The sequence below is a fragment of the Sciurus vulgaris genome (assembly GCF_902686455.1).
Source record: "Sciurus vulgaris genome assembly, chromosome: 3".
NCBI classification, from domain to species: domain Eukaryota; kingdom Metazoa; phylum Chordata; class Mammalia; order Rodentia; family Sciuridae; genus Sciurus; species Sciurus vulgaris.
The window spans coordinates 123527077-123552702 of record NC_136463.1 but is presented as its reverse complement, the minus strand read 5'-3'; the positions used below and the strand labels follow the sequence as shown (position 1 = coordinate 123552702).

General features: G+C 41.0%; 1 protein-coding gene across 1 annotated transcript in view; it reads left to right on the top strand.

Annotated features, from left to right (window-relative positions):
* Positions 1-25626, top strand: part of LOC306656559 (low-density lipoprotein receptor-related protein 2-like) — a 244423-nt gene that overhangs the window by 212964 nt on the left and 5833 nt on the right. The window contains 16 exon segments of the mRNA XM_079131902.1: positions 6241-6260; positions 6262-6373; positions 7311-7414; positions 7416-7443; positions 9159-9302; positions 10722-10887; positions 12555-12683; positions 13740-13960; positions 14746-14922; positions 16500-16619; positions 20540-20630; positions 21470-21537; positions 21727-21844; positions 22322-22451; positions 23610-23711; positions 25217-25324. Coding sequence (XP_078988028.1) covers positions 6241-6260; positions 6262-6373; positions 7311-7414; positions 7416-7443; positions 9159-9302; positions 10722-10887; positions 12555-12683; positions 13740-13960; positions 14746-14922; positions 16500-16619; positions 20540-20630; positions 21470-21537; positions 21727-21844; positions 22322-22451; positions 23610-23711; positions 25217-25324 — 1838 coding nt within the window.

Sequence of the window (25626 nt, the reverse complement as noted above, 5' to 3'; positions counted from 1 at the left end):
ACACACCTGTATTCTCAGTGGCTCAGGAGGCTGAGGCAGGAGGATCGAGAGTTCAACCTTAGCAACTCAGTGAGGCCCTGTCTCAAAATTAAAAAACAAAACAAAACAAAAAAACTGCCTAACCAAGACTGTCACATTTAGCAAAGAATAAATTAACCTGCAAATAAAGATGACCTTGTGCTGGGTGCAGTGGCGCCTGCCTGTAATCCCAGTGGCACAGGGAACTGAGGCAGGAGGATCATGAGTTCAAAGGCAGCTTCTGCAAAAGCGAGTGCTAAGGAACTCAGTGAGACCCTGTCTCTAAATAAAATACAAAATAGGGCTGGGGATGTGGCTCAGTCCCTGAGGGCCCCTGAGTTCAATCCCCAGTACCTGCCCCCTCACCACCACCCCCCAAAAAAAAGACTTTGTTCTCCATTTGCCAGATTTGTCAGATTTCTAATAAGACTAAGCATTAAGGAAGATTCCCTAACCCTCCTCTCTCCCTTCACGTCTCCATCTCTTCTGCCTTCTCTGTTAGTTAGGTTCTTGAGCTAAGCTGTGGATGGCAGCCTTTGAGGACTGTGAGCTTGGTCCTTTCAGGCTTGCCCTGGATGAGAGGACTGAGGGGTAGGGAGGAACGGTGCTTGGGTCTCTAAGTGAGGGAAGGAGAGCCCTGGAGGGCTGGAGTGATAGGAGGGAACAGGGGAATCCTCTTTTGAGTCAGAACTGTTTTGCTGACCAGAAACTGAACATGCAATAGTTTTCTAAGTGGAAGGGTGATAGCCAACCATCCTCCAGGAGTACTAAACCAAACGAGGTGGCACTCAAAGTTCCTTAGTTCAGAATGGAGGCGTTCTGTTCTTACAGGTGAAAAGGGGATTTCTCTGAGATCAAATATTTGCAAGGAAGCATGTTCTGGGTGCTTCTATTTGCCTTTGCAGAACAATGAGTTGACTAGAGAACTGATCCAATACTCAAAGACAGAAAGGTCAGAGCTGGTCCAGGCTGTGTTGGCCCAAATTTAAGATGTCTCCACCTGCTGCTTTAGCTCATTGACTAATGAGGTGAGCATAGAATGTCTCTCATTGGATTGCAACAGGAAATTTGCTTGTAATTTTTATTTTTTTGTGTGTAAAATACCAATCATTTAGATCCCAGATAATAGCCATTGAAGAAATCTATTGTCACATTTTATTTTAAGATGAAGTTATCTGTACAATGACTCACCTCTTTGATATTCACCCTTTCTTGAGGCTTTAAGGAAGCTTACGAAGAACGCTCATTAGATCCATGGGCTGCCTCACAAAGGCGTCACTTATGGTCCATGGCTCCCAGCCTTCCTGCCCCCACCTCAGCTTGGGGGAAATGTGGTGTCTCTTGAGAATTTATAGATTCAGAAGGCAAGAAAGCTCCAGAAGAAGCTGAGAAATCAAGAACAACTTGGTCCCATCAAGCCCACGTTTTTGACTCCACTTGTGGTGGGCAGCTAGGAATGAAGATGCTCTGGCTCCCAGGAGACTAGGCCCAGGGCTCAGGCATCACCAATTCTGGCTTGGAGTTCTGGTCTCATGACTTAACCAGCTATGTTCTTGGGACACGTTAATTAATCTCTCAGCTCCTCTGGTATTTTATGAGGCAAAACTGGGATATTATAGTGTCAGTCTCTTAGGTTATTATGAGAACTAAATGAGTTAATGCATTAGAATTAAGCTCCATTTCTTTTGGTCTATAAGCCTGGTGACCACACCACTGTTCCTGGTGCTCAGATATTTGCTGAATAACTAATGTAAGGAAACTACTCAGGAGGGCTGGAGCACAGGGGTGCTCAGAGCAACAGCTGCTTAGGCTTCTCACTCCATCTGCACATCTACCGGGAGCTCTTGCATTTGGCCCTCTAGTAAGGATCTTGCAGGGGGCTGTTGGGTTGGGGTGGCAGGTGGATTTAATAGTGCCTGGACTCTGCTAAGGGTGGACCAGATCTGGGTGAGTATGCTCTGTGAAATTTTACACAACAAACGTCCTGGAATGCATGAGAAGAGGTGCTAGCAAAGGGGTGCATGGGGGGAGTGGCAGGAAGCCAAAGAGGCAACGAGCTTGGCTTGTCTCAGGAACTTTCCCAGGACAAGTCCTGCACCCCGGAAAGGAGGAAATTCCCTCTTTTTATTTTTACTGTATTCTCTTTACTTCTGATTGCGTGACCTTGTTTTCAAATCACAGAACCAGGCCTAGTAGAGTGAATTCTACAACTGAGCCACATTTTGAATTCAGTAGGCTCTTGCCAGCTGAAAGGGACCTGAATCACCAGTTGATGCATTGTTGCTATGAGAAATTCATTGTCAATTCCCAACAGATGATTAATGGTGTGGGCTTCAGAATAAAGTTGGTTCTGTGCCCTGTCTTGGAATCCAGACAAATCAGGCCTGCCTACGTATGTGTATGTGTGTGTGTGTTGGGGAGGATGTTGGGGCTTTAGGGAGTTCCATTTGCATGAGAAGAGCTTGTGGGCCCCAGAAAGGGAGTGAAAGTGAACTTTGGACTGACAGGCCCAGTGCAGAAAATTCTTGAATAGAAGGGAGCGAGCAACTGGAGCCCAAGGATACTTTTGCTCCATAACATTCCAGACAGTGTTTCTGCAGGGGAAGAACTCAACTTGAAGAGAGATCTAGAGGATAGCTGAACTCCAGCATTCCTGTTGAAGTGTCTTGAGAGTGGCCCTCTTAGTGTTTTCCATGAACCCTCCCAGCCACGCTCCTGAGGGGCTTGTGGCCTAGTCCCAGGGAGGAAAGCATGTGAAATCTGCAGACACCCAAGGTCCAAAGAAACTCAGAGAGCAAAGTCCTTATTTAGGCTCCTATATTAGTCTTCTTTTCACCACTATCAGGAAATACCTGACATAGTCCATTCCTGAAGAAAAGAGGTTCATTTAGCTCACAGTTTTGGAGGCCCAATGTCCAAATAGCATGCACAGCATCTTCGGCAAGGAAGATGGTGGGACAGTGTGCAGGACAATGAGATTACAGCTCAATACGGGAAGCAGAGAGCCTTACTCCTTTTATACAACAACACCAACCACCAATTTCTCCTGAGAAATCAAGGATCACATGACTACTCTAAGGCTCACCCCCAAAGATGAAGGATCCTACAATCAGAAGACTTCACAGTAGGTCTGTGTTCTTAACAGGTTCCACTATTTCCCCCTAATGCCACCCTGGGGACCAGGCCTTTACCAAATGGGCCTTTGGGAAGGATGCAGTTAAACCCCATCCAAACCATAGCAGGACCTCATCAAGGTTTACAGTGCTGATGTAGGGCATCCTCTTGCCTCTCAGAGTGGTGACCGCTGTGTCAGGGTTGGGTAACAGAGAACAATGAGCAGATAGCCCTTCAGCAGCCGAGGACTGACCTGGTCACCCAGGAGAGGAGCCAGGAGCAGTGAGGGGGACTATGGGTGCCTACTGCCTCCTCACTGCCAGGAGTACCCAGTCCCCCAGCTCCCCCCTCCCAAATGTAACCCTCCTGGCCGGTATCACTTGGGGAAACTTGACCTTCTCTTATAAGGAGACTTTTTACAATATACCTTTGAATTGGGGTCTTGCCCTGTGGATTTCAGTTTTCAGTCTCCTCCCACCTTCCCTCTAATGAGGGAGAGGAGGAATATGAGGAGCTGGCCAGATGGGTGCAAATGTCAGTGGATCCAACAGATTACATAAGGTACGATTGTTCCTAGCAAGATCCTTGCCTCCCCTTGTTAGCTATGGGAAACTGATTTGACAAAATTTTACCCACAGGTTGCCAAATTGCTTTCCACTGCCTCCTTCCCTTCCCTCTGCCTACAATAAGATGCTGGGAATTATTTGCCAAGGATTAGAGAAAAAGAAATGTGATTTGGGGGTTGACCCAACACAGCAGGGCTTCTGACACTCTATCTCAGTGTTATGTTTCTCTAGAACATCACAGTTTCTTTCACAAGATAGAAAATATTGGATTATCTTAAAAAATATGTCACTTGTCTCCAATAATGAAAGCAGAGGGGACAATATTGTACAAGAGAAGCTAAGCCAGGCACAGTGGTACACACCTATTATCCTAGCAGCTCGGGAGCTGAGGCAGGAGGATAACAAGTTCAAAGCCAGTCTCAGCAACTTAGCAAGACCCTAAAGCAACTTAGTGAGACCGTTTCTAAATTAAATTAGAAAGGGGCTGAGGATGTGGCTCAGTGGTTAAGTGCTCCTGAGTTCAATCCCCGGTACAAAGAGAGAGAGAGAGAGAGAGAGAGAGAGAGAGGAGAGAGAGAGAGAGGAGAAGCTAAAAGGTAATTCTGAAATTTAAACTCACTCATCTCTTGCCTGCCCCATCTTTGAGTTGCCAGAAAGTGGCTGCTTGTTGTCCACTGTCCAGGGGAGGAGCTGAGGCACTGATGTGACTCAATGGATCTGCAGGGGAAGCCCCAGAACAGGGCAAGGATAGCAACACAGGAGCACAGGCACGGAGTGAGGAGACAGCTGTGACCCACAGGGCTGGGAGCAGGAGTTTGTGATGCTTCATGTTGCTTTGGTACTCTGTGTCCCTGGGAAGGTCACTTTTCCCATCTAAAAATATGAATCCTGTGGCACACACCTATAGTCCCAGCACCTTGGAGGCTGAGGCGGGAAGATCACTCGCCCAGGAGTTTGAGACCAGCCTATGGACAACATAGGGAGACCCTGTCTCAAAAATAAATAAATGCGTAAAAATAAAAAAACATGATTGCCAATATATGTCCCCATCTTAGCAAGAAGAATAACCACAGAACTGTGAAAGTCCATCTGGGATCATCTGGGCCCTGGATAGCAGGGACAACATGAGCCATTCACATAGGCTCTATGAAATAAAGTATTGGTTGATTTAACTATGAAAGTTGTAAATCAGGAAACACATGCATAATTAAGAGTAGGTTTGGGTTGGCTCAGTGGTAGAGCATGTCCTTAGCATGGTGCAGCTTGGTTTAGTAACCAAAAGAAATATAGAAATAATTTGAATCCCATTACTAAGAGATCTCTTAAAGTTTGTAACTTTTGCTATCTTTTTTTGCTCATATATGTGCACATATATATTTTCATATTTAACAAATTTAAAGAATATTCTATATTAGTTTTACGATCTTTTTCTCCATTTTATTATGGATATTTCCTATGTCAGAGTATCATTTGAAGCCTTGAATTTTAATGACTACATAAAAATCAATCATGTAAATAATCATAACTCATTGCTTCTAAGATGTACGCTTATTTTACTTTTTAACATCTCTGAAATCAAGGTGCATCTTACAGTTGACAACATGCTGTGGTGTAAGTTCCAGACTTCTTCTATTTTAATGTTACATAAAACAATGGTGCATCTGGGATATCTTAGATTTGATACAATACACTATAATATAATATTCCCTACTGTTGAATAGATATTCAAGTTGTTTTCAACATATTTTTTTACTGTAATGTTATGATCCTTAAACATAAATCATGTTTTATTCCTTCCTGGGGGAAATTCATTAATGTGAACTAACTGGGTAAAAGAGTAGTGAACTATCTTTACTTTTATTTATTTATTTTATGTGGTAGTGCTGAAGTATAGGCCTTGCACATGCTAGGCAAGTACTCTACTCCTAAGCTGCATCCCCAGTCCAGTATGGATATTTTTAAAACCTTGATATGTACATCCATATTGTAAAGTTCCCTTCCATGTACTAATTATGGTTTAAATATCATGTATGACATGACTATGCATTTATTGTACCTGGTCACACCCTGATGTGTGTGTAATGAATTGGTCAATATTTTGGCAAATTGTAATTTATAACTTTATTATATCCCTCTATTTGCAGTTTTGTTCTAACCTGAATCAGTGTCCCCTATCTAATCTATCTAGATAATAAGATGCTGTGTAGAATAGAATGAGAGGTAGCAGAGGATGGTGGCAGTAGTTGCAGAGTCCCTGGCTCATAGTTTTGGGGTCCAGGATTGGGCTGAGGGTGAGCCTGGCAAGGCCTTGTGAAAGGGGAAAATCACCTCCAGTGCTAACATTACATACATGTGTGTGAATGGCATTCAGGCTGTTCCCAGAAATTAGAATAAAGATGCACCCTGTCTTCTGCTGAGGCTTCTGGAAAGGGGTCCTCTCAAGATTGCTGTACAGCTGTTTCCTCTGATACAACATTGACTGTTCATTTGGGCTGGTTTGGCTTGTGCCTTCCATTTGTACTGCTGGAATTTCATTTTTTAGATATGGGAAGAGAAAGAACATGATGCCGAAAATCTGTGTGAACAGAATTGTACCCAGTTAAGTGAAGGAGGATTTATCTGTTCCTGTAGAACTGGGTTCAAAGCTGGTATTTTGGACAGAAACTCCTGTCAAGGTAGAGTATATTTCCTTCAATCCTTGTAAAGAGACTCTCATACTTTTTGGCTTTCTGGCCATTTCCTTTATTAAACCACTATTTATTTCCTTAATGGGGCCTAAACTCATGGTTTTGGTCATTAAAATACCCAAGAATGCCAATTGCTTTTCTTTCCTGCATGCCTAGCAAAGTGTCTTGAAGCTCAGATGTTGTGTTCAAAATATCTGTGAGATCAAGGTGAATGGTATAGACCTTGTTGATGATGGTTGCTTATTGTCTTAGTGTGTGAAATCAACTAAAGACGAACACCAGGCTAACTGTCTTCATCTTAAGTCCAACACACCTATGTAGGTGAGGCATGAATGAGTTTTAAGGTGTGGAGTTGAAAGAAGCTTATCAAAATATCAGTGATGAGTATGATTCTAGGTGTCTTTTATTATGTGAATTGCTGTGTTTAATTCGTATGTCATACTTAAATGATGGTAAGAGTTCTTTTGCACACTGATGCCTAAGAACTCAATTGAAAAACCAAATTGATGACTCTTGTTCCTGAAGCAAGTTGGCAGAAGGGAAGTGATACCAACAACAACACTTCAGGTGCTTTCTGGGTGAAGATTTGCTCTGCTGTGTTATGAAGCCACACTGCTTCGATTAAATCCTATCTTCCTTGGTGACCAGCTTTGGGACTTTGTGCTTAATGGTAGTAGTCCATACTTCATAGAGTTTTTAAAACTATATTAAGTTAGTAAAAAAAAAAAAAAAAAAAAAAAACCATGAAAAACATGTGAAACAGCATCTGAAACTTAGTAAGTGGCTCTCAAAATGTATCATTGCTTAATTTTCATCTGTACTTTTCTTGGTTCTTGTTACCTGTGAATATGAATTAAACAAAAACAGAGTCTCTAAGGAATGGATGGGAACAGATGTTGCACACTTGGTTTTATTTTGCCTGCAGACATCAACGAATGTGAGCAATTTGGGGTCTGTCCCCAGAACTGTCAAAACACCAAGGGAAGTTATGAATGTTTCTGTGCGGATGGCTTCAGGTCGATGAGTGCCCCGCTATGGAGAACGGTGTGCAGCTGACGGTATGCTGAGCTCACATCACATCTGTCATTGTTGGGGGAAGTCGATGCCAATGACTGTCTTGTACCAGGAGATGAACTTTTGACTCTCAGTCTTCCTGTTAACTGACCAGATACTTCTCTTCCAACAGCTTCCCAGTCTCTGTCCCCTACTCTCTCTTTTCCTGTCAGTTTTAAATGCTAACTATAATCTCCTACAAACACATAGGATTAAAACAAGAGTCAGGTGTTGTTTATAATTCTGGATTTAGCCTCTTGTCTACCTTAATATAAAATTTCAAAAAGGGGACAAAATGTCTGAGGCCATGTAATCTAAGATGAGCACAAAAAACATTGAACCAAGGGCAAGTCCAGAGACACTCTGCTGCCCAACCCTTTGTTATTGTTCACGGACTATGGGTAACAGAGAGGAGGAGTCTGTTGCATTCATAACACAATCATTAGTTTATATTTTAGGTTAATGCCAGTATTAGAGAATCAGGCCAGGTGGAAAGCAGTAATAAGTACCAGACTGCAGTGACAAAAAAGAAGGAATATAAGTCAGAGGTTTTATACACCAAATTTCAGACATCTGATCTAAATCCCAGTCAAGGGGTCTATGCCTTTATTTTGGATTTAAAATGTTTAGTAGAGTTTAAGAAACTTGTCCTTTTCATTTTGTTAATTCTGGGCAAATGGATATTTGATATATTCACATAAATTGGGCTTTTAAAGCATATGCTTTAACTTAAATAGGACAAAATACGTAAGTATCTTATCCTCCAAACGTTTTTGACAGTGAATGAAAACCACAGTGATGGCATTTGAACAGTTGGTCTGGTAATTAAGCAGCAAACTTTAAGCTGTTTAATCTTTTAACTAAGGAGATCACTGAAATAAGTTAGAATATTCATATAAAACATAATGTCAGGATGGAGGAAATATATAAAAATGAACTTTTAGAAGTTACTTAAATTGCATTTGATTGACATTATGCAAGTAGATTAAATTTTTGAAATTCTAGACAAGCATCTTGGGATGAATCATCATTGAAAACTGCTGTAGGTGATTTTTTTTTTTTTTAAATCAAAAACAAGCTGCTTTTTCCCTCACTAGCTGGAAGCTAAATTGGGTCACAGAGATGATTACTGCTAAAAGAATCATAAATCTGTCAGTAAAGAGTGAGGAACAAGAACTCCTAGTAAACTTTTGGTGAGGCTGTGAATGTTATATCCCTTCTGTGAGGCTGAATGTCTATAATCTTGTCTGTCTTAATGTCAGCAAATAAAGAAAATAAATTCACTGAAAATGAGGGCTCTCTGTAGCAGTCACAGCCTCATCTTGCTCTAAACTGTCATGAGGACACAGAATGAAGAACTGATAATATGCCTAAACAGAGATGTTAGCTTTTCAACTGAAATGGGGATGAGAATGTCCACAGTCAAGAATTTTGGAACCCAGTTGTATAGTCAGCTTTATAGACATGGTCAGATTCCTATGAAAATTCATGTTTTTGTGTTTTCTTATGTTATTTGTTCTTTTTAGATATACGTGTCAGTAAAGTGTATTTTGATGTATTATACATACATGGAGTGTAACTTATTCTAAGTAGGATCACGTTCTTGCAGTTCTACGTCATGTTTTTAAAGCAGGGAGGGAATGCCTGCTATGCATTTTATATCCTACTTTATAGTTTAACAGTTCAGGTTGAATTCAAACAAAGTAGCCTCTGTTTGCAGGTAACCCTCCATTGTTGCTGCTGCCTGAGAATGTTCGAATCCGAAAATACAATATGTCATCTGAGAAGTTCTCAGAGTATCTTGAAGAGGAGGAACATATCCAAGCTATCGATTATGACTGGGATCCCGAGGGCATAGGTCTCAGTGAGTATAAACTATGTCATCTGTCACGATAATAATTGATTTTATTAAATATTTAGATGTGAATTGGGGGAATTTGTTTTTCAAACAAGTGGATTTTTGTTGCACAAGTGGAAAGAAAGCTCTGGATGCCTTACTGTGGGCTTGAGTTCCTGCCAACTTTCCCAACTTTGCTTCAAACCTTCCTCCCAAATCTCCTTATCTCTTACTTTGTCCTTTCCTTGTGACAGCTCCCATTCTTTCTTAAAATGTGGCACTTGGGAAATTTCTACTAAGACCTCAAGTTTCAATGCCATGTCCTCTGGGACATTGTAATTCCTCCTGGTGAAGTTGTGTGAGTGCAACCCATGAGCCTGCAGCATTGTATATGTGCTTCGACCAAAGCACCTGTGACACTGAGCTACATAGCTAGTGGTGCACATATTTTTTCTCCCTATGCCCTAACTATGTGCTTCTGGAGACAGAGATTTCATTCATCTATTTATGCCTAGCTCCCAACCTAACTAATATCTAGCACAGTGTATGTGATGGGTATTTGAAAAGCTTAGTTGGTGCAGGAGAAAAAGAAACTATAAAGCCTACCATAGGGCCTCTCATGGCCTTGTATGGGAGGTGGTAATGGGTAAGAGTCAGAAAACTGGTCTTCTCTATACCTATGGCTCATCTTCTCTCCTTGTCTTCCTCATTTATAACTTTGAACAATTATAACCATTCTCTGGATCTCAATTTGGTATCTGTAAAATAAGAGTAGTCATCTTGTTCTTTCTACCTACCTCTGATATTTATTTTGAAGGTTGAATTAGATAGTTGATATGAAATGCTTTGAAAAATATCAGTATCTACATCAATGTAAGATTTATTATTGTTGTATTTCCACATGTAATATTGTTGTATTTCATGCAAACAAACAATAAGTTTTTCAAGAAAGGTATGTATCCAGAAAGCAGTAGATCCCCAATATATGCTTTAAAAGTCAGTCTTCCTATGCTTTTAAAATACTTGCTGTATATTGTCCTTTCATCTATACATAAAGAAGGACTTCTCATCTTCATTGCTCTTATATTGTCACTGATACTGCATATGACTTTAAATTCTCAACAACCCAACCTGGTTTTTTAATAATTCTGTTTTGGAAACTAGACCTGAGAACAGATAGGCTCTAGATCAATATTTTAATGAGTTACCCCTCGAATAGAGATAACTAGGAAAATATTAATAAGTTGTCTCAAGATATTTGTAGCAAATGGCTCAAATATGATAGGTTTTTGAGGTTGAATCATATTGATGTAATTGAATTATTAGTATTATAAAACAAAGGGAAGTAGAGATGCTGATAGGTGAATAGCAGTTCACTTGATTAGACCCCATTTCTTCTCTTACTTGATGTTCTTCATGTGAGACTGGCATGTGTCTTCCTTCTAGGTGTTGTGTATTACACTATACTGGCGCAGGGCTCTGAGTTTGGTGCTATCAGACGTGCCTACATCCCCAACTTTGAATCTGGCAGCAATAATATCATTGAGGAAGTTGACCTGGGCCTGAAATACATAATGCAGCCAGATGGACTAGCAGTGGACTGGGTTGGAAGGTAAATTTGCCACACATCTCCTTCTTGCATGTTCTGTCTTCCTGGCTAGAGCTCTCTGCTGCTCATGTTGGCATATGACTCAGCTTGGGGCCAGGAATGGGTGTGCTCAGGTGCTGGTGTCACTTGGCAGTGCCTGGGCTTGTCCTAGCCCCAGAAACCTCCTCTGCTTACCCCAGTGTGTCATGTAAACATTATCATTTCCTGTTTTCTATGTGCACCATGAGGAGGTTTGGAAAGCACCCAGGTCCTGTATCATATGGAGTAGAGCTTTCTTGCTGACAGAGTTCTGGATTCCAAAATTCTTTCAGTTATGGCAGCACTGTTCATATAGTGAAGCAAGGGAATAGCCTCACAATTCTCCAAGCAAAGCAGTTGAGATTAAGCTGTTTTCTCTCTGGTAATTATTTTGGGGAGGAACAAACCACATCTTGAGTTTTAGCAGGCTAGCTCTCTAGAACTGATTGAGAATTTGAATTTCCTGCTTCATCTTTGGGTTTGAGTTAAAGGAGGCATCAGTTCTGTTATTTTCTTTTAGACCTTATCATACCATCTGGCTCTAGTATTCCTTTTAGGGACCAGAATCACCCATTTTGGATGATCCCTAAGTCAGAACCCTCAGGAAGATGCATGGGATGCAAACCAGGGTGGGAAAGTTATTCAACTCCTTCTTCAAGGAGGATGCTGGCACTAGCGTGACGGTGGGGGAAAGTAATAACATGCAAAGGAGCTCGAGCATTCATAGCACCCCTCACCTGACCCGTGTCCTTGAAAATGAACTAATAATGGAAAGATGTTTGAGAGGAAAGCCTCAGCAGCTCACTGCCCTCCTGGAGAATGGAGACTCATGTGCAGTGTAAATTCATTCTCACCTTTTTACAAACCCTTCTGGTACTCTTGGAAGACTTGAGCTTCTCTGAAGAAGTTAATTGGGTCCCCACTGCTCCCGGAGGCTAACAGGAGACTCACTTCAGCATTTTCTGTGAGGAAATGGGGCCTCAGAGAACTGTTAGTGAGTCTGAAGCTTGAAACTCTAGACATTTAACACTTCCTTTGGAAAACCAACCAGGCAATAGCAGATCCTCTTGTTTGAAGTGTTACCTGTTTCTCAGCCTTAATCAATGAGGGAATTAAGAAACTGTGGCAGCTCTTTTTGCCTGTAAGCTACTGAGACCCACAGCCTTAAAAGTGGAAATAAGGTCAGGGTGGCCTTGCTGACTTGGTTAGTTTGAAATGCTATTTCCACTCATCTTTGGAGCTGATGCCAGATTCCTATTGATTCCAACGGGGGCTCTTTGCTGAGGAGGAAATAGACTAATGGGCAGCCAGACTTATGCCTTATGACTTCTACCTGAAGCACATGTCTTAGAAAAATGCCCGATGTGAGATCAGCCTGACCGCTGGCATCTGCTGCAATTACTGATCCTTGCTGATTCAGCTGCTTTGGCCAATCATTCTTCCATGTGTAACTTTCCAAAGATGCCCCCTTGTCTGAAAAGATTAGGGCATTCCTGAGAGAGGGGCTCTATGCTCTGAACACAGTTTCAGTATCTCAGGAGCTATCTTGTTGGCCAGAGCTGCCAAACTAAATTTTCTCATCTTCAAACCTCTTCCCCAGAAATAATCAGTCTAGATTTTTCCCTTGTTTTTCTTTGTCCTTCTGAATTTAGGCACATTTACTGGTCTGATGCCAAGAACCAACGAATTGAGGTGGCAAAGCTTGATGGAAGGTACAGAAAGTGGCTGATTACCACCCAGCTGGATCAACCAGCTGCGATTGTTGTGAATCCAAAACTAGGGTGAGTACTTGAAGGAATCTTTTATGTTCGGGATATTCTCTACTGGGTTTTCATAAAATTACATATCTTTAAAGATTTTTTTCCCAATTGCACTGAAACTGTCCTCTGATATTTTAGAATGGAATTTATGACTGTTTAAAGAATTATAATATGCCCTGGGATCAGATAGGACCAATAATTTCTGAGGGAGAGATTCCTTTGAGAATATACCTAAGAACCTTTTTGGTTATATGAACTCCTTGTCTGAACTTTAAAATTCTTTGCAGTTTGGGTTCTTTACTTCCTTAATCAAAGGTTTAGTAGGAGTTGTTTTTTCCTTTCATTTGACTGTTTTGAAAAATAACTCATTCTTTGACTTTCATCTGGGGATTTGGTTGTATTTCACTGAACATAATTAAACACTTATTTCTCCAAATATGCAAGTGCATAAAACAACACATGTATAAATATGTATTATTGATTTATAGAAATGTTCCAATTTATGGTTTATATGAGCATCATCTCAGTATGAGAACCAGTTTTGTCATTTTTCTTTGCATTTCAAGATGTTTATTTGGGAATAGATCAGTTGATGTTTACTTATTTAATTTAGCCTCAGAGTAGTAACTTTAAAAAAATTTTTTTTTTTTTGAATAGCCCCAAACACTTCCCATGTTCGGACAAGACCAGTATGACCCCTCATAGATATGCCAATAACTGTATATGAAACACTACAAGCTATCATGACTTTCATTTTGTTACATTCAGTGTTAAATCATGCCCATAGAAACTTAGCAGTGACACTTGAAAAATACTTGCCTGATAAGATAAACCTGTGATGTGGACTTGTCCTCAACATTAGTCTTTCCTTCTTGTGTCTTGCATATGTAATACCTTAAGAGCAAAGAGAAGTTCCTTATCTACTGAAGACTTTACTGAAAAGTATAAAAATATTTTCACTTAGCACCTAGGTCTCTGTGAAAAACTGTTGATTGCCCTCTTGGTAATGCTTCATGCTCTGTGCTAGCAGGGAAACCACTAGGGAAGATGCTACAATGAAGAAAACTTCTGTTACAGGCTCATGTACTGGACTGACCAGGGGAAAGAATCTAAAATCGAGTCTGCCTGGATGAACGGGGAGCATCGCAGCATCTTGGTTTCCGAGGACCTTGGCTGGCCAACTGGCCTTTCTATTGACTATTTGAACAATGACCGAATTTATTGGAGTGACTCCAAGGAGGATGTCATTGAAACCATAAAATATGATGGGACTGATAGGAGAATCATTACAAATAGAGGTTAGAAATGAGTTGGATTTAAGATATAAAATAATTAACATGTTTCTAGTCTCTTTGCCCATTTTCTCAAGAAGGAACCCTGATCTTAGGAAATGGTTTATATAATTTCTTAGCTACGTGCCCATCAACTCCCAGCTGCTAAATTAAATGCAAATGAATCAACTAGCAGTAATTTAATTCTTCTTTGCTCCTTTTACATAATTTTAAGAAATGCTTCTCAGGTGCAGATATTGGAATACCTGAGATTTCTGTGAGCTTGCCCTGAGGCAGTGTTCATGAGCACCCATATCAATCCATGTCTGATCACTTCTAGACTTATTCATATTTGTCATGTGAGATTGTTCATTGTTCATTACTGGAAACATCTAGAAGAAAAGGAGCATTTGTTTTCTTATCCAGACTCTGCAGAGCTGCAGTGGTATAGGACAGATCACATTTTCCCTATCTGACCCGTGGTGTTCTTATGTTCAAAGGAAAAAATGAAATCTCTGCTCTATAAATTATTTTCCAAAGATGAAATCAAATCAGCAACTTGAAAGTGAGCTAGTGCCCTGTGATTGGTGTCAGGCAGCATGCATTAATCTCATTTAATTTCTGTCACCTTGATCTCCCAGTGCAGCACTTTCAGGGTTACCTATGCAGAAAATCTGCCTGAATGTTCCAGGAGTTTCCAGGCATTGTATTTGGTACTAATTCAATCTGAGTATCATCAGGCTTGGAAGTTGTGCTTGGAAGTTGTCTTTTTAATCACCTGTTTTGTTTTCTGCCATTGCTGTCATAAGCAGCAATGAAGCCTTTCAGTCTGGACATCTTTGAAGACCAGTTATACTGGGTATCTAAGGAGAAAGGAGAGGTGTGGAAACAAAATAAATTTGGGCAAGGACAGAAAGAGAAAATGCTGGTTGTGAACCCTTGGCTCACTCAAGTTCGGATCTTTCATCAACTCAGATACAATCGGTCAGGTAATCACCAACCTTGGAATAAAATGCTCCTTGTTATCTGGAAACCTCATTTGAAAAGAATGGCCACAGTATTGGCAAGGGGCAGTGGGTAAGAATAGGCTGCTCTCTTTAATAGGTGCATTAAAGACGTATATAGGGGTGTGGTGGGTGAATGAACCATTTTGACCAAAGAAAAAATATTGGAAGTCAAAGGAAATTGTACAAACCCCCAGCAGTAGAAAATAATCAGTGTAAAAATATTTCAGTCCTCCTTGTTTGGCATTATGGATATGTACTTCTGGGCTACAGATCCAGTAGACATCAGAAGTTAAGAAGTTAAGAAGTCACAAAATGGATTTTGTGGAATATCAGTTTGATTCACTTTTAAAAAAAATTTATATCAGTTTTTTTGTTCTGTTTAGTTACACATGACAGAAGAATGCATTTTGATTCATTGTACACAAGTGGAGTACAACTTTTCATTCTCTGGTTGTACGTGATGTAGAGTCACACCATTCGTGTAATCATGCATTCCACCATCTTTCCCCACCTCTGCCCCCTCCCCTCCCCTCATTCCCCTCTGCTCAATCCAAAGTTCCTCCATTCTTCCCTTACCCACCCCCATTATGTATCAGCATCCACTTAATCAGAGAAAACATTTGGCCTTTGTTTTTTTGGGTTGTCCACTCTTAAAGTGACTGGACCACACTGCTCAGATTATCCCGAGATACATGAACCTTAATTTAAAACTGTTGGTCACATGCATTTCTACCTCCTCCCCTCTTTCTTGGCTCCTTGGCCGTGGGTCCTGCCTTCCCCGGTTATCTGTGTTTTAGTTCATTTTTCAGCATTGTACAGAGCAAGATAAAGGGGAGAGGAAAGTTTTGAGATGAGAAAAGGATAATAAATAGCTTTTACTAGGTTCTGCACTTCAGGTTCTCTTCTCAGGAACAGAAATGATAAGTTTAGTTTTATCCAACTCAAAGCTCGGTGTCTGTCTGATCTGGGCCTGCGGTCACTATGCCTAGTTCCAGGTGGAATTCTGACAGGGGACTTCCTTTGATCCTTGTATGTGAATCAGTGGTGGAACTCAAGATCTTTTTGCCTCTATTCAGTAAAATGAAGCCCAGAAGAAAGTTCTTCTTGGAGGTTTGGGGTGGGAATCTCATCTAGTATATGCTTTGGATATAATATATATTATGACCTGCCCAGATCTGGGTAAAGACAAATCTGGTATAATACTAGTGTCTTGTTGGTCTTCGGAACCATCTCAAGTTGCTTAGCACTGATTATATTTGGAGGTTAGACCATGAATCAGACAGATACTCACTTTCCAAACCTGCCAGGGCAATAGAGGATATGAGTGGTGCCAATAGACAGTGCAAGTGGTACGGAGATGGGATGGAGGGCCCGGTGGGGGTGGGGTGTCTGTGCCACGTTGGTGGGGTGCTAGTGTGAATGGAGGTGTGTATCCAGGTAACTCTTAGTGCTAGAGATGCTGGGATGCTGTAGAACCACACCCAGCTGTTGGGCATAGCCTGGGTTGGAGTATTCATTCTCTTGTCGTGACCTAACTGTTCTTCTCATCTGCTTTCCAGTCTCCAACCCTTGCAAGCAGATCTGTAGCCACCTCTGTCTGCTGAGACCTGGAGGATACAGCTGTGCCTGTCCCCAAGGCTCCAACTTTGTAACAGGGAGCAACACTGTGTGTGATGCAGGTAGGGGCCCAGCCTGGGCAGTCATGGGGCCTTCAGGGGCCTGAAGAATCCCTGTGTGCGGGGTCCTTTGCAGAACAGATGGGGATAGCTAGAAGGAGGGATGAGAGATGTGGGAAACATGAACATAACTGAGTGGAACTTCAGGGACCAAACAATTTGTGTTCCAAGGATTTCTGAGATTTGCTAAGATCCGCAGAGGTGTAGATCCTATATCTACGGTTGTGTTACCTTGTAAAGACCTTTTGGAGCATGAGTTGTTTTCCTCTTTCCTTCACCAAGAGCTGGATTTCTGTTGCCCCTGAATTCAATCAGCCTTACCTGAGTTCAAGGTGAAGAACCCTGTTCCTGAGGTGGGAGGGGTTTATGTAGTGCAGAGGGGAGGGCTAAACGATGTTCACCGTTTTTCTCACATGCTTGTTTTACAATTTTGACAACTGAAAAGCAGCCATATTTTTTTATTGTTAACAAATGGGGTACAACTTGTTTCTCTGCTTGATCATGAAGTAGAGGTGTACCATTTGTGTAATCAAACATTTACATAGGTAATGGTGTTTGATTCATTCTGTTATTTTTTCCTTTTCCCCCACCCTCCCACCCCTCTTTTCCCTCTATACAGTCCCTCCTTCCACCATTCTGCTTCCCTCCCACCCCCCCCCCCCCATTATGTATCATCATCCACTTATCAGTGAGATCATTCATCCTTTGGTTTTTTTGAGATTGGCTTATCTCACCTAGCATGATATCCTCCAATATCATCCATTTGCCTGCAAATGCCATAATTTTATTATTCTTTATGGCTGAGTAATATTCCATTGTACATACCAGTTTCTTTATCCACTCATCAATTGAAGGGCATCTAGGTTGGTTCCACAATCTGGCTATTGTGAATTGAGCAGCTATGAACATTGATGTGGCTGCATCACTGTAGTATGCTGATTTTAAGTCCTTCGGGTATAGGCCAAGGAGTGGGGTAGCTGGGTCAAATGGTGGTTCCATTCCAAGTTTTCTAAGGAATTTCCACACTATTTTCCAGAGTGGCTGGCTGCACTAATATGAAACCCCACCAGCAATGTATGAGTGTACCTTTTTCCCCACATCCTCACCAACACCTATTGTTGCTTGTGTTCTTGATGATCGCCATTCTAATTAGGGTGAGATGGAATCTTAGGGTAGTTTTGATTTGCATTTCTCTTATTACTAGAGATGTTGAACATTTTTTCATATATCTGTTGACTGCTTGTAGATCTTCTTCTGTGAAGTGTCTGTACATTTCCTTAGCCCATTTGTTGATTGGATTATTTGTATTCTTGGTGTAGAGTTTTTTGAGTTCTTTATAGATTCTGGAAATTAGTGCTCTACCTGAAGTATGAGTGGCAAAGATATTCTCCCACTCTGTAGGCTCTCTCTTCACATTACTGATAGTTTCCTTTGCTGAGAAAAAACTTTTTAGTTTGAATCTATCCCAGTTACTGACTCTTTTTTTTATTTCTTGTTTTATGAGAGTCATGTTAAGGAAGTCTGATCCTAAACCGACATGTTGAAGATTTGGACCTACTTTTTCTTCTATAAGATGCAGGGTCTCTGGTCTGATTCCAAGGTCCTTGATCCATTTTGAGTTGAGTTTTGTGCAGGGTGAGAGATAGGGGTTTAGTTTCATTCCGTTGCATATGGATTTCCAGTTTTCCCAGCACCATTTGTTGAAGAGGCTATCTTTTCTCCATTGAATATTTTTGGCCCCTTTGTCTAGTATGAGAAAACTGTATTTATTTGGGTTTGTGTCTGTGTCTTCTATTCTGTACCATTGATCTACCTGTCTATTTTGGTGCCAATACCATGCCATTTTTGTTACTATTGCTTTGTAGTATAGTTGAAGTTCTGGTATTGCAATACCCCCTGCTTCACTCTTCCTGCTAAGGATTGCTTTAGCTATTCTGGGTTTCTTATTCTTCCAGATGAATTTCATGATTGCTTGCTCTATTTCTGTAAGGTACATCATTGGGATTTTAATTGGAATTGCATTGAATCTGTATAGCACTTTTGGTAGAATGGCCATTTTGACAATATTAATTCTGCCTACCCAAGAACATGGGAGATCTTTGCATCTTCTGAGGTTTTCTTCAGTTTCTTTCTTTAGTGTTCTGTAGTTCTCATTGTAAAGGTCTTTCACCTCTTTTGTGAGATCGATTCCCAAATATTTTATTTTTTTCGAGGCTATTGTGAATGGGGTAGTTTTCCTAAATTCTCTTTCTGAAGATTCATCACTTATGTATAAAAATGCATTAGATTTATGAGCATTGATCTTATATCCTGCTACTTTACTGAATTTTGAAAGATACCTTATGTCATTGGGAAATGAGGGCCAGAATAAGGAAGCAATTTAATTCTTATCCCAAATGCGGTGGATAATCTCTGGACAAGACTCTTTTTCCAATGTCTCTTTTAAGTCATGGGCAACAACTAGTATCTCTAACTAGTTTCCTGTGCCTTTAAAAAAAATCATCCTGCTGTTCAGCATTGATGGCTAGCATCCTTGGGGGCTGCCTTCCAGTTTAGGTTGATGGGGAAATGAAGAGGCTTAATCGCCTTTGACCACCTGGGGGAGCAAGTGGTTAAAGCAGGGAACTACCCCAGACTGAAAAGTTTTGGGCCATTTTGGAGAATGAACTCAGAGAGGAAAACCCACTTCCCTTTTCCTCCCATGCTCATCCCAGCACTGTTGGGGAAATGTTGGCAAGATTCCAATATCTTGAGCAATATTTTGAACAAAATTTGTTCTCTGCTGCAGATGGATCCTTCTGACATTTATTGTGGTTTCATGTTGTAGAGGAGGTGTTGTATAAGTTGTCACCTCATCTGCTACCTTTCTCACATAAACTTTTTGCTAAGTGAATTATGTCGAGATTCTCATCGAAAACAACTTACACCAAAGTGAACACATTAATGATGGTATTCATTCCATGTGGTCTTGGTGTGGTATATTAATTAATCAGTTCTGTAAGTATTTATTGAGTGCACTCTATGTGCTAGGCACTGTTCTGAGTACTGGAGAGAACAGAAGTGAACACAACAGACAAATCCCCTGCCATCATTAAGTATTTTCTAATAGGATGATAAAAAGATAAACCCATAAACATATAATCGTCAGGGAGGGCAAGTACCATGGAGACAAGAAAACAGGGTAAAGGATGAGCTGAGGTGGGTGGACTTGCTCTTGCAGACAGAATGTTCAGGAAGGCCTCTCTGGTAAAGGTAACTGAGTAGAGACTCAAATTGAAGGGCTGAGCCAGGAATGTAATCAAACTCCTTAAATAAAATGCACAAAAATATCTTTGAAACATTGGATCATTACTGACCCATCGAGCACATCCTGGAAATATGTGACTGAGCCAGACTCAGGACCTAGAGTAAGAAGGACTCATTCCTTACTTTGGGAGGACTTAAAAAAATGAAATCTCCTGCTCACTATCCATCAAGTGTCTGTATCATTGTGTCTCTGTGTTGATCAATTGATCACTGATGCTTTGGAACCTTTGCTATAGTTTTGAGGTGTGTCTAAATTAAACTCAGTTTTAATGGTCATAGAGGAGAATTTAAAAAAACCTCAAATGAGAATGTAAATGTCTTAAGAGATTCTTGTATCACGAGGTTCTTTCAACTATTAATACAAGTTCTGGACTTTAGCATCTCTCTACTATCAACTACCTGTTTTCTTTCCACAAAATGTATATTGCTCTGAAGAATTTATTATTGATAAGAACTTATTATTGATAAGGAAATTCATTTAACTTAGGGGGCAGGTGACAGCTTGACAGGAAGACTGTTAGCTGGCCCACCTCAGGCCCAGCCCTGGACAGGTTTGCATAGTGCGGGTGCCCTGCTGAGTAGCCAACTAACACATTCATGGCTTTCCCTTTCCGCAGCCATCGAACTTCCTATCGCCATGCCCACCCCATGCAGGTGTATGTTCGGAGGAACTTGCTATTTTGATGAGAATGACTTCCCCCAATGCAAGTAAGTCTGGATGCTGAGGTCCCAGCCTCAGGCCTTTTGTCAGCTGGGGGAATTTGAGACCCTAAAGCAGCCTGGAAAACAAGCCTGGGTGCCTTGTGGTTCACTAATTTTCACACTTTAACCAGCTCGCCCTCCTTTGGAGTGGCCTCGGAGGACGAAAGCAGTGCTTCTCAAACTATAATAGGCCAAAGAATCATCTGGGGATCTGGTAAAAATGCTCATTCTCATTCACATTCTGCATTCCTAACAAGCTCTGGGGTGAGGATGCCACAAGCTAGGAGCCACCCTTGGGTAGCAAGGAGTTAGAGAAATGGCAACTGCCTCTTTCTTGCTCGCCTGGGATGATGACATTACAGTAGGGGTGTGGGAGAACAGCTGTCAGCAGAGCTGCTGGGGTGCAAAGCACCCTGACATGCAGAAAGACAGGGCCAAAGATTTGGAAAGAAAAACGCTGTTGAGAAAGCTCAAACACAGAGCAGGAGAAATAGATGTGTTTAAAAAGTATTTAATGAAAACATGTCAATGGAAAGGAAAAAACTATGGTTTTCATTATCACTTTCGAGAGAAAAATTCCATAGAGTAGAGAAGACACAGTAGGTTTATTTGGTGGGACTGAGCCTGTAGGGTCACAGCTACTCCATTGAGAGTAAACTTCTAAAGTCAGACCACTATTCCTTCTGCTCATCATCTCATGGCAGGATAAACAGAAGTTATGCAGGCAACATTGTGTGTTCATGTAATTTACTCAGCCAAAGCTCTCTCTTCCTCTGAGTGCTTATAAAATTGCAGTGGGGTCTAAGAGGTAACAGGCTAGTGAAGAAGTCTCCTTTTACTTCCAGGTGTTCTAGTGGCTACACCGGAACATATTGTCAAATTGGGCTCTCAAAAGGCATCCCTCCAGGAACAAGTAAGTTTCGAGACTATGAGCAGCCTGGAAATACTCATAGCTCCTAAAATGAATGCTGTCATTTATTCTTTTGAACCCAGTCTTTGAAGAATTCATGGTCCTAGCCTCCAGCTTCTACTGCTAAGCTTGTTGGTTCTTTTCCTTGTCTGTGTGTTGATATGTTCTCTGCTTCTGCTTCTTTGACAGCAGCAATGGCTGTGCTGTTGACAATCCTCCTGATCGTCATAGTTGGAGCTCTGGCAATGGTCGGATTTTTCCACTATAGGAAAACTGGCTCCCTTTTGCCCGCTCTGCCCAAGCTGCCGAGGTCAGTTTCATAATGTAAAATAGAAGTCTGTATGAATATGACCATGTGAATAAATAGGTTTTAAAAGTCCTTCTATTATGCAGAAAGAAAAAGTAGTAAGTAGGGATTTAAAGCAGTTACCTCCAATTACAACTTCTTCATCGAGTGTCTCTGAAGCTTGATTGACAGATAGTTGTGTCTACTGGTGGGTCTCATGGTGGTCAGGCTAAGATAGGTGGCTGTGCCACTATATGTCCTGGGCTTTATTCCCGGAAGTGCCCCATGGGTCTCAGATCTCAGCATTGGCGAATGTGTTTTAATGTTTCCAGGTAAACAAGGGGACTCACTACCATATTTGATGTTTATACATTCAGGGTGAGAATTGCACATTTTATTTAAGTAAGATTTAGCCATGTGAAGGAAGAAAGGGAACTGTTACATAAGTTTTTTGTTTTGTTTTGTTTTTAAATAATAAGACACTGTTGTGATTCCTTCCAGTTTAAGCAGTCTTGTCAAACCTTCTGAAAATGGAAATGGGGTGACCTTCAGATCAGGGGCAGATGTGAACATGGATATTGGAGTATCTGATTTTGGCCCTGAGTCCATTATTGACAGATCAATGGCATTGGTGAGTAGAGTTTCCAAGGGATTATTTTAAGGTTTTTTTTTTTTTTTTTTTTTTTTTTATTGATTTTATAAAAGAATCTTTTATAAAGAATAAAATTAACCTTGAGAATGTTGAAGTGAAGAATAAAGTCCACATCGTAGAGACCAAGTTAGGAACATGGAGTATGTTGCACAAATTCATGTAAAAACATTAGTAACAGTAATAATAAAGTTGAAATTTACCCACACTCTAAGTTACAAGTTCTATTGGAACCATAAACAGTCTTAAATTTCATCTGAATCATAAAGAGTTTTATGGGCGTTTTTTTCTTTCTTTTTTTTCCCCGAGGGGGAGAGAATATGATATTTTGGTTTTATTTGATGACATTTTATGTGTATAGAAGGAGAAAGGAATTACATTTTTCCAAGTCTTCATTTATTTTTGCACTAATGTATAGCGAGGAAATAGATAGTCATTTTAGAGTCAAAATCAATTCAAACTGTGGCCCTGCCCCTTTCTAAGTATGTGATTATAGGTATGGTGCTTGCTCCAACTCTCACTGTTCCCATCTGTGGAATGGGTACAGGAAGGAGGAGATTAGCACAGTCTTGGAACAGAGGGGGCTCCCTATAATCCATTTGGGAACCCACTTTTACTATTTTATTCTTCCCCTAAATTCCACTTTTTGCCCTGCTTGAAAGTGCAGTATTAACCCTTTCTATCCTCTTAATCTCTCTTCTTCTATCACCCACTCTTTCCAGTTATCCAGACCCATCCCTCAGTGAGTTTTTGGTGTTAAGGGACTGTAGAGAATTCAGATGTAGGAAGAGTGTTTGTTTTCTTGAGCTGATATCTTAGTGCGTTTATGTGACCTTAACATAATGATTTGCCATCTGGGGGCCTTGAGTCTCTGTTGCTCTGTTTTGTTTTGTTTTGTTTTTGCAGTGCTGGGGATCAACCCAGGGCTTTGTGCATGCTAAGCAAGCCCTCTGCCTCTGAGCTGCACCCCAGCTTTTGTCATGCTCCTAACCCTTCATCTTTTGGTTAAGTTTGGCAAGGCACCTTAGTGTGCCTCCGGGTGGGAGGAGGGCCCCTTTTTCTGGGTCCCAGATCAGTAAGGTGTGATTTTTCTGGGAATCAGATCAGTAAGGTGTGATCTCTTTCTTCCTCTTCCATCAGAGTGAACACTTCGCCATGGAGATGGGGAAGCAGCCTGTAATCTTTGAAAACCCAATGTATGCAGCCAGAGATGGTGCTGTCCAGGTGGTCCTGCCAGCGCAGGTGGGACATCACACCACCCCTCTTTTCAACTGCTGCTGCTGCTGGATCTTGTTGTATTGAGTAGTGTCCCAGGGACAGTCTCCTAACCCTCCTCCTAATGGAAGGAAGCACAGGAGCCCATGCCTCAGCTTCGCCCTGCAGCAGCTGACTGGCCCCTGGACACCGCCCTGTGGACCCACACAACCCTGAGCTGCTCCAGGGTCGTTCATCATTCCCACTCAGCTGCTCATTCCGAGGGGAGTCAGTGAGAGCTGAGTCTGTTCAGAGGCCTGGTAAACAAGTACCTGATGTGTCACAGGCTCTTTCTAAATGTGAGGAAATGAGTGAGTCAATGATTGGTATCGCAAGGGTGTGATTTGGGTAGGTCAAAGGCACAGGGACCTCCTCCTAGTTGCCTTCGCTGTACTTTTCTGACAAGTGGGATGGTCTCCAAAGTCGACAGGCAGATGTCTAAATTTCCTTTGGTGCAGCTTATTACTCAGTGTCTTTAAGAGGAGCTGGAAGAAGAGATAGGTGTATGGGTGAAGAAAAGAACTTTTCTTTAGGTCTGAAACAGTAGCCCTGGGACCTGTCACCTGTACCTCCTTTATCCAAACAACCGTCACCTCAGTGACAAGGAATAACTTTCAATATTAACATCTAAGCTGCTTTCAAATTCAGCATATTTTAATATAAGATGGAAATATTTTACAAATAGCTTTCCTAAGAGCAGAAATATTTAAATCTTGAAAGTCATTGCCTGATCCTTTTTAATAACCAGGTAGCAAAACTTGAATGCATGGTGAAAAAAGATATGACATTTCATTAGCATTTTTTCACTTGAAACAAAATGAGACCACATATACAAACAAAATCTGAGTTTGAGAGAAACAAAGTGGTAAATGTGAAATTAGGGGACAAGGAGTGAATTTTCTTCTTGCAATTTGTATATTCATAGTAATTTGGGTTTAAGAAGGAAACTTGGAAATATATGAGTGTTATAAAAAGTGTGTAGAGGAGTTTTAGTTTCCTTATGTTTTAAAAAGTTCAACCTCTTTTAAGTAGTTCTCTGAAATTATTAATTTTATTCTTAATATTCAGAGGTGAGATTCTTAGTTCACCAGTGAGTATGGGGAATTATTCATGCTGTTCTTCTAGGATCTGGTTGCCCATATGCAACCAAAGTGTATTTTATTAAAAAATATGGTCAAGTGGGAGAGGGAGTTATAGAGAAAACAACAGGAATTGCTGCGAATAACTAGGAGTGTGGCCAGTGAGGAGTACATTTGCCTCCCAGGATAGAGGCCTGAGAGGACACAGCATGGGTGCTTTTGACTGGGGAGGTGAGGTGGAGTGGTGTTTATTTCTGGGCCACCTGGTCCACCCATACAACAAAAGTTGTTTCTGAGCACATCTGTGGGAGGTAAGTGGTAAACAGGATTAAAAAGTTGATAAGAACCTTTGTGGTGATCTATTTATTACTGAATTCTTTGAAAACTGGAAAAGGAATTTCAATATGTTTACAGGTGACAATATCTGAAAATGTGGATAACAAGAATTATGGAAGTCCCATAAACCCTTCTGAGATAGTTCCAGATCCAAAACCAACTTCCCCGGATGCTGATGGAACTCAGGTAACAGTGGCTAGTTCCTGGAATGATGTGGAATTTGCAAAGACTTTAGGAATTGTTGGGTTGATACTAATCTGTGGGAGATCATTTTACAAAGAAGGGAATACAGACTTTTAGGTCCAGTATCTTCAGAACAGGGACATCTAATTGAGGTATTCCCTTACCTTGAATAACGATATTACTGTGTTGAGGATGCATATAAATGACCCTTCCCTGCAATGCATTTTCTCCTTAATAATGTAGGCTGTTTTTTTTTTTTTTTTTTTAAAGCTCTACTGATATTACCAATATTTACCACTAGGTGG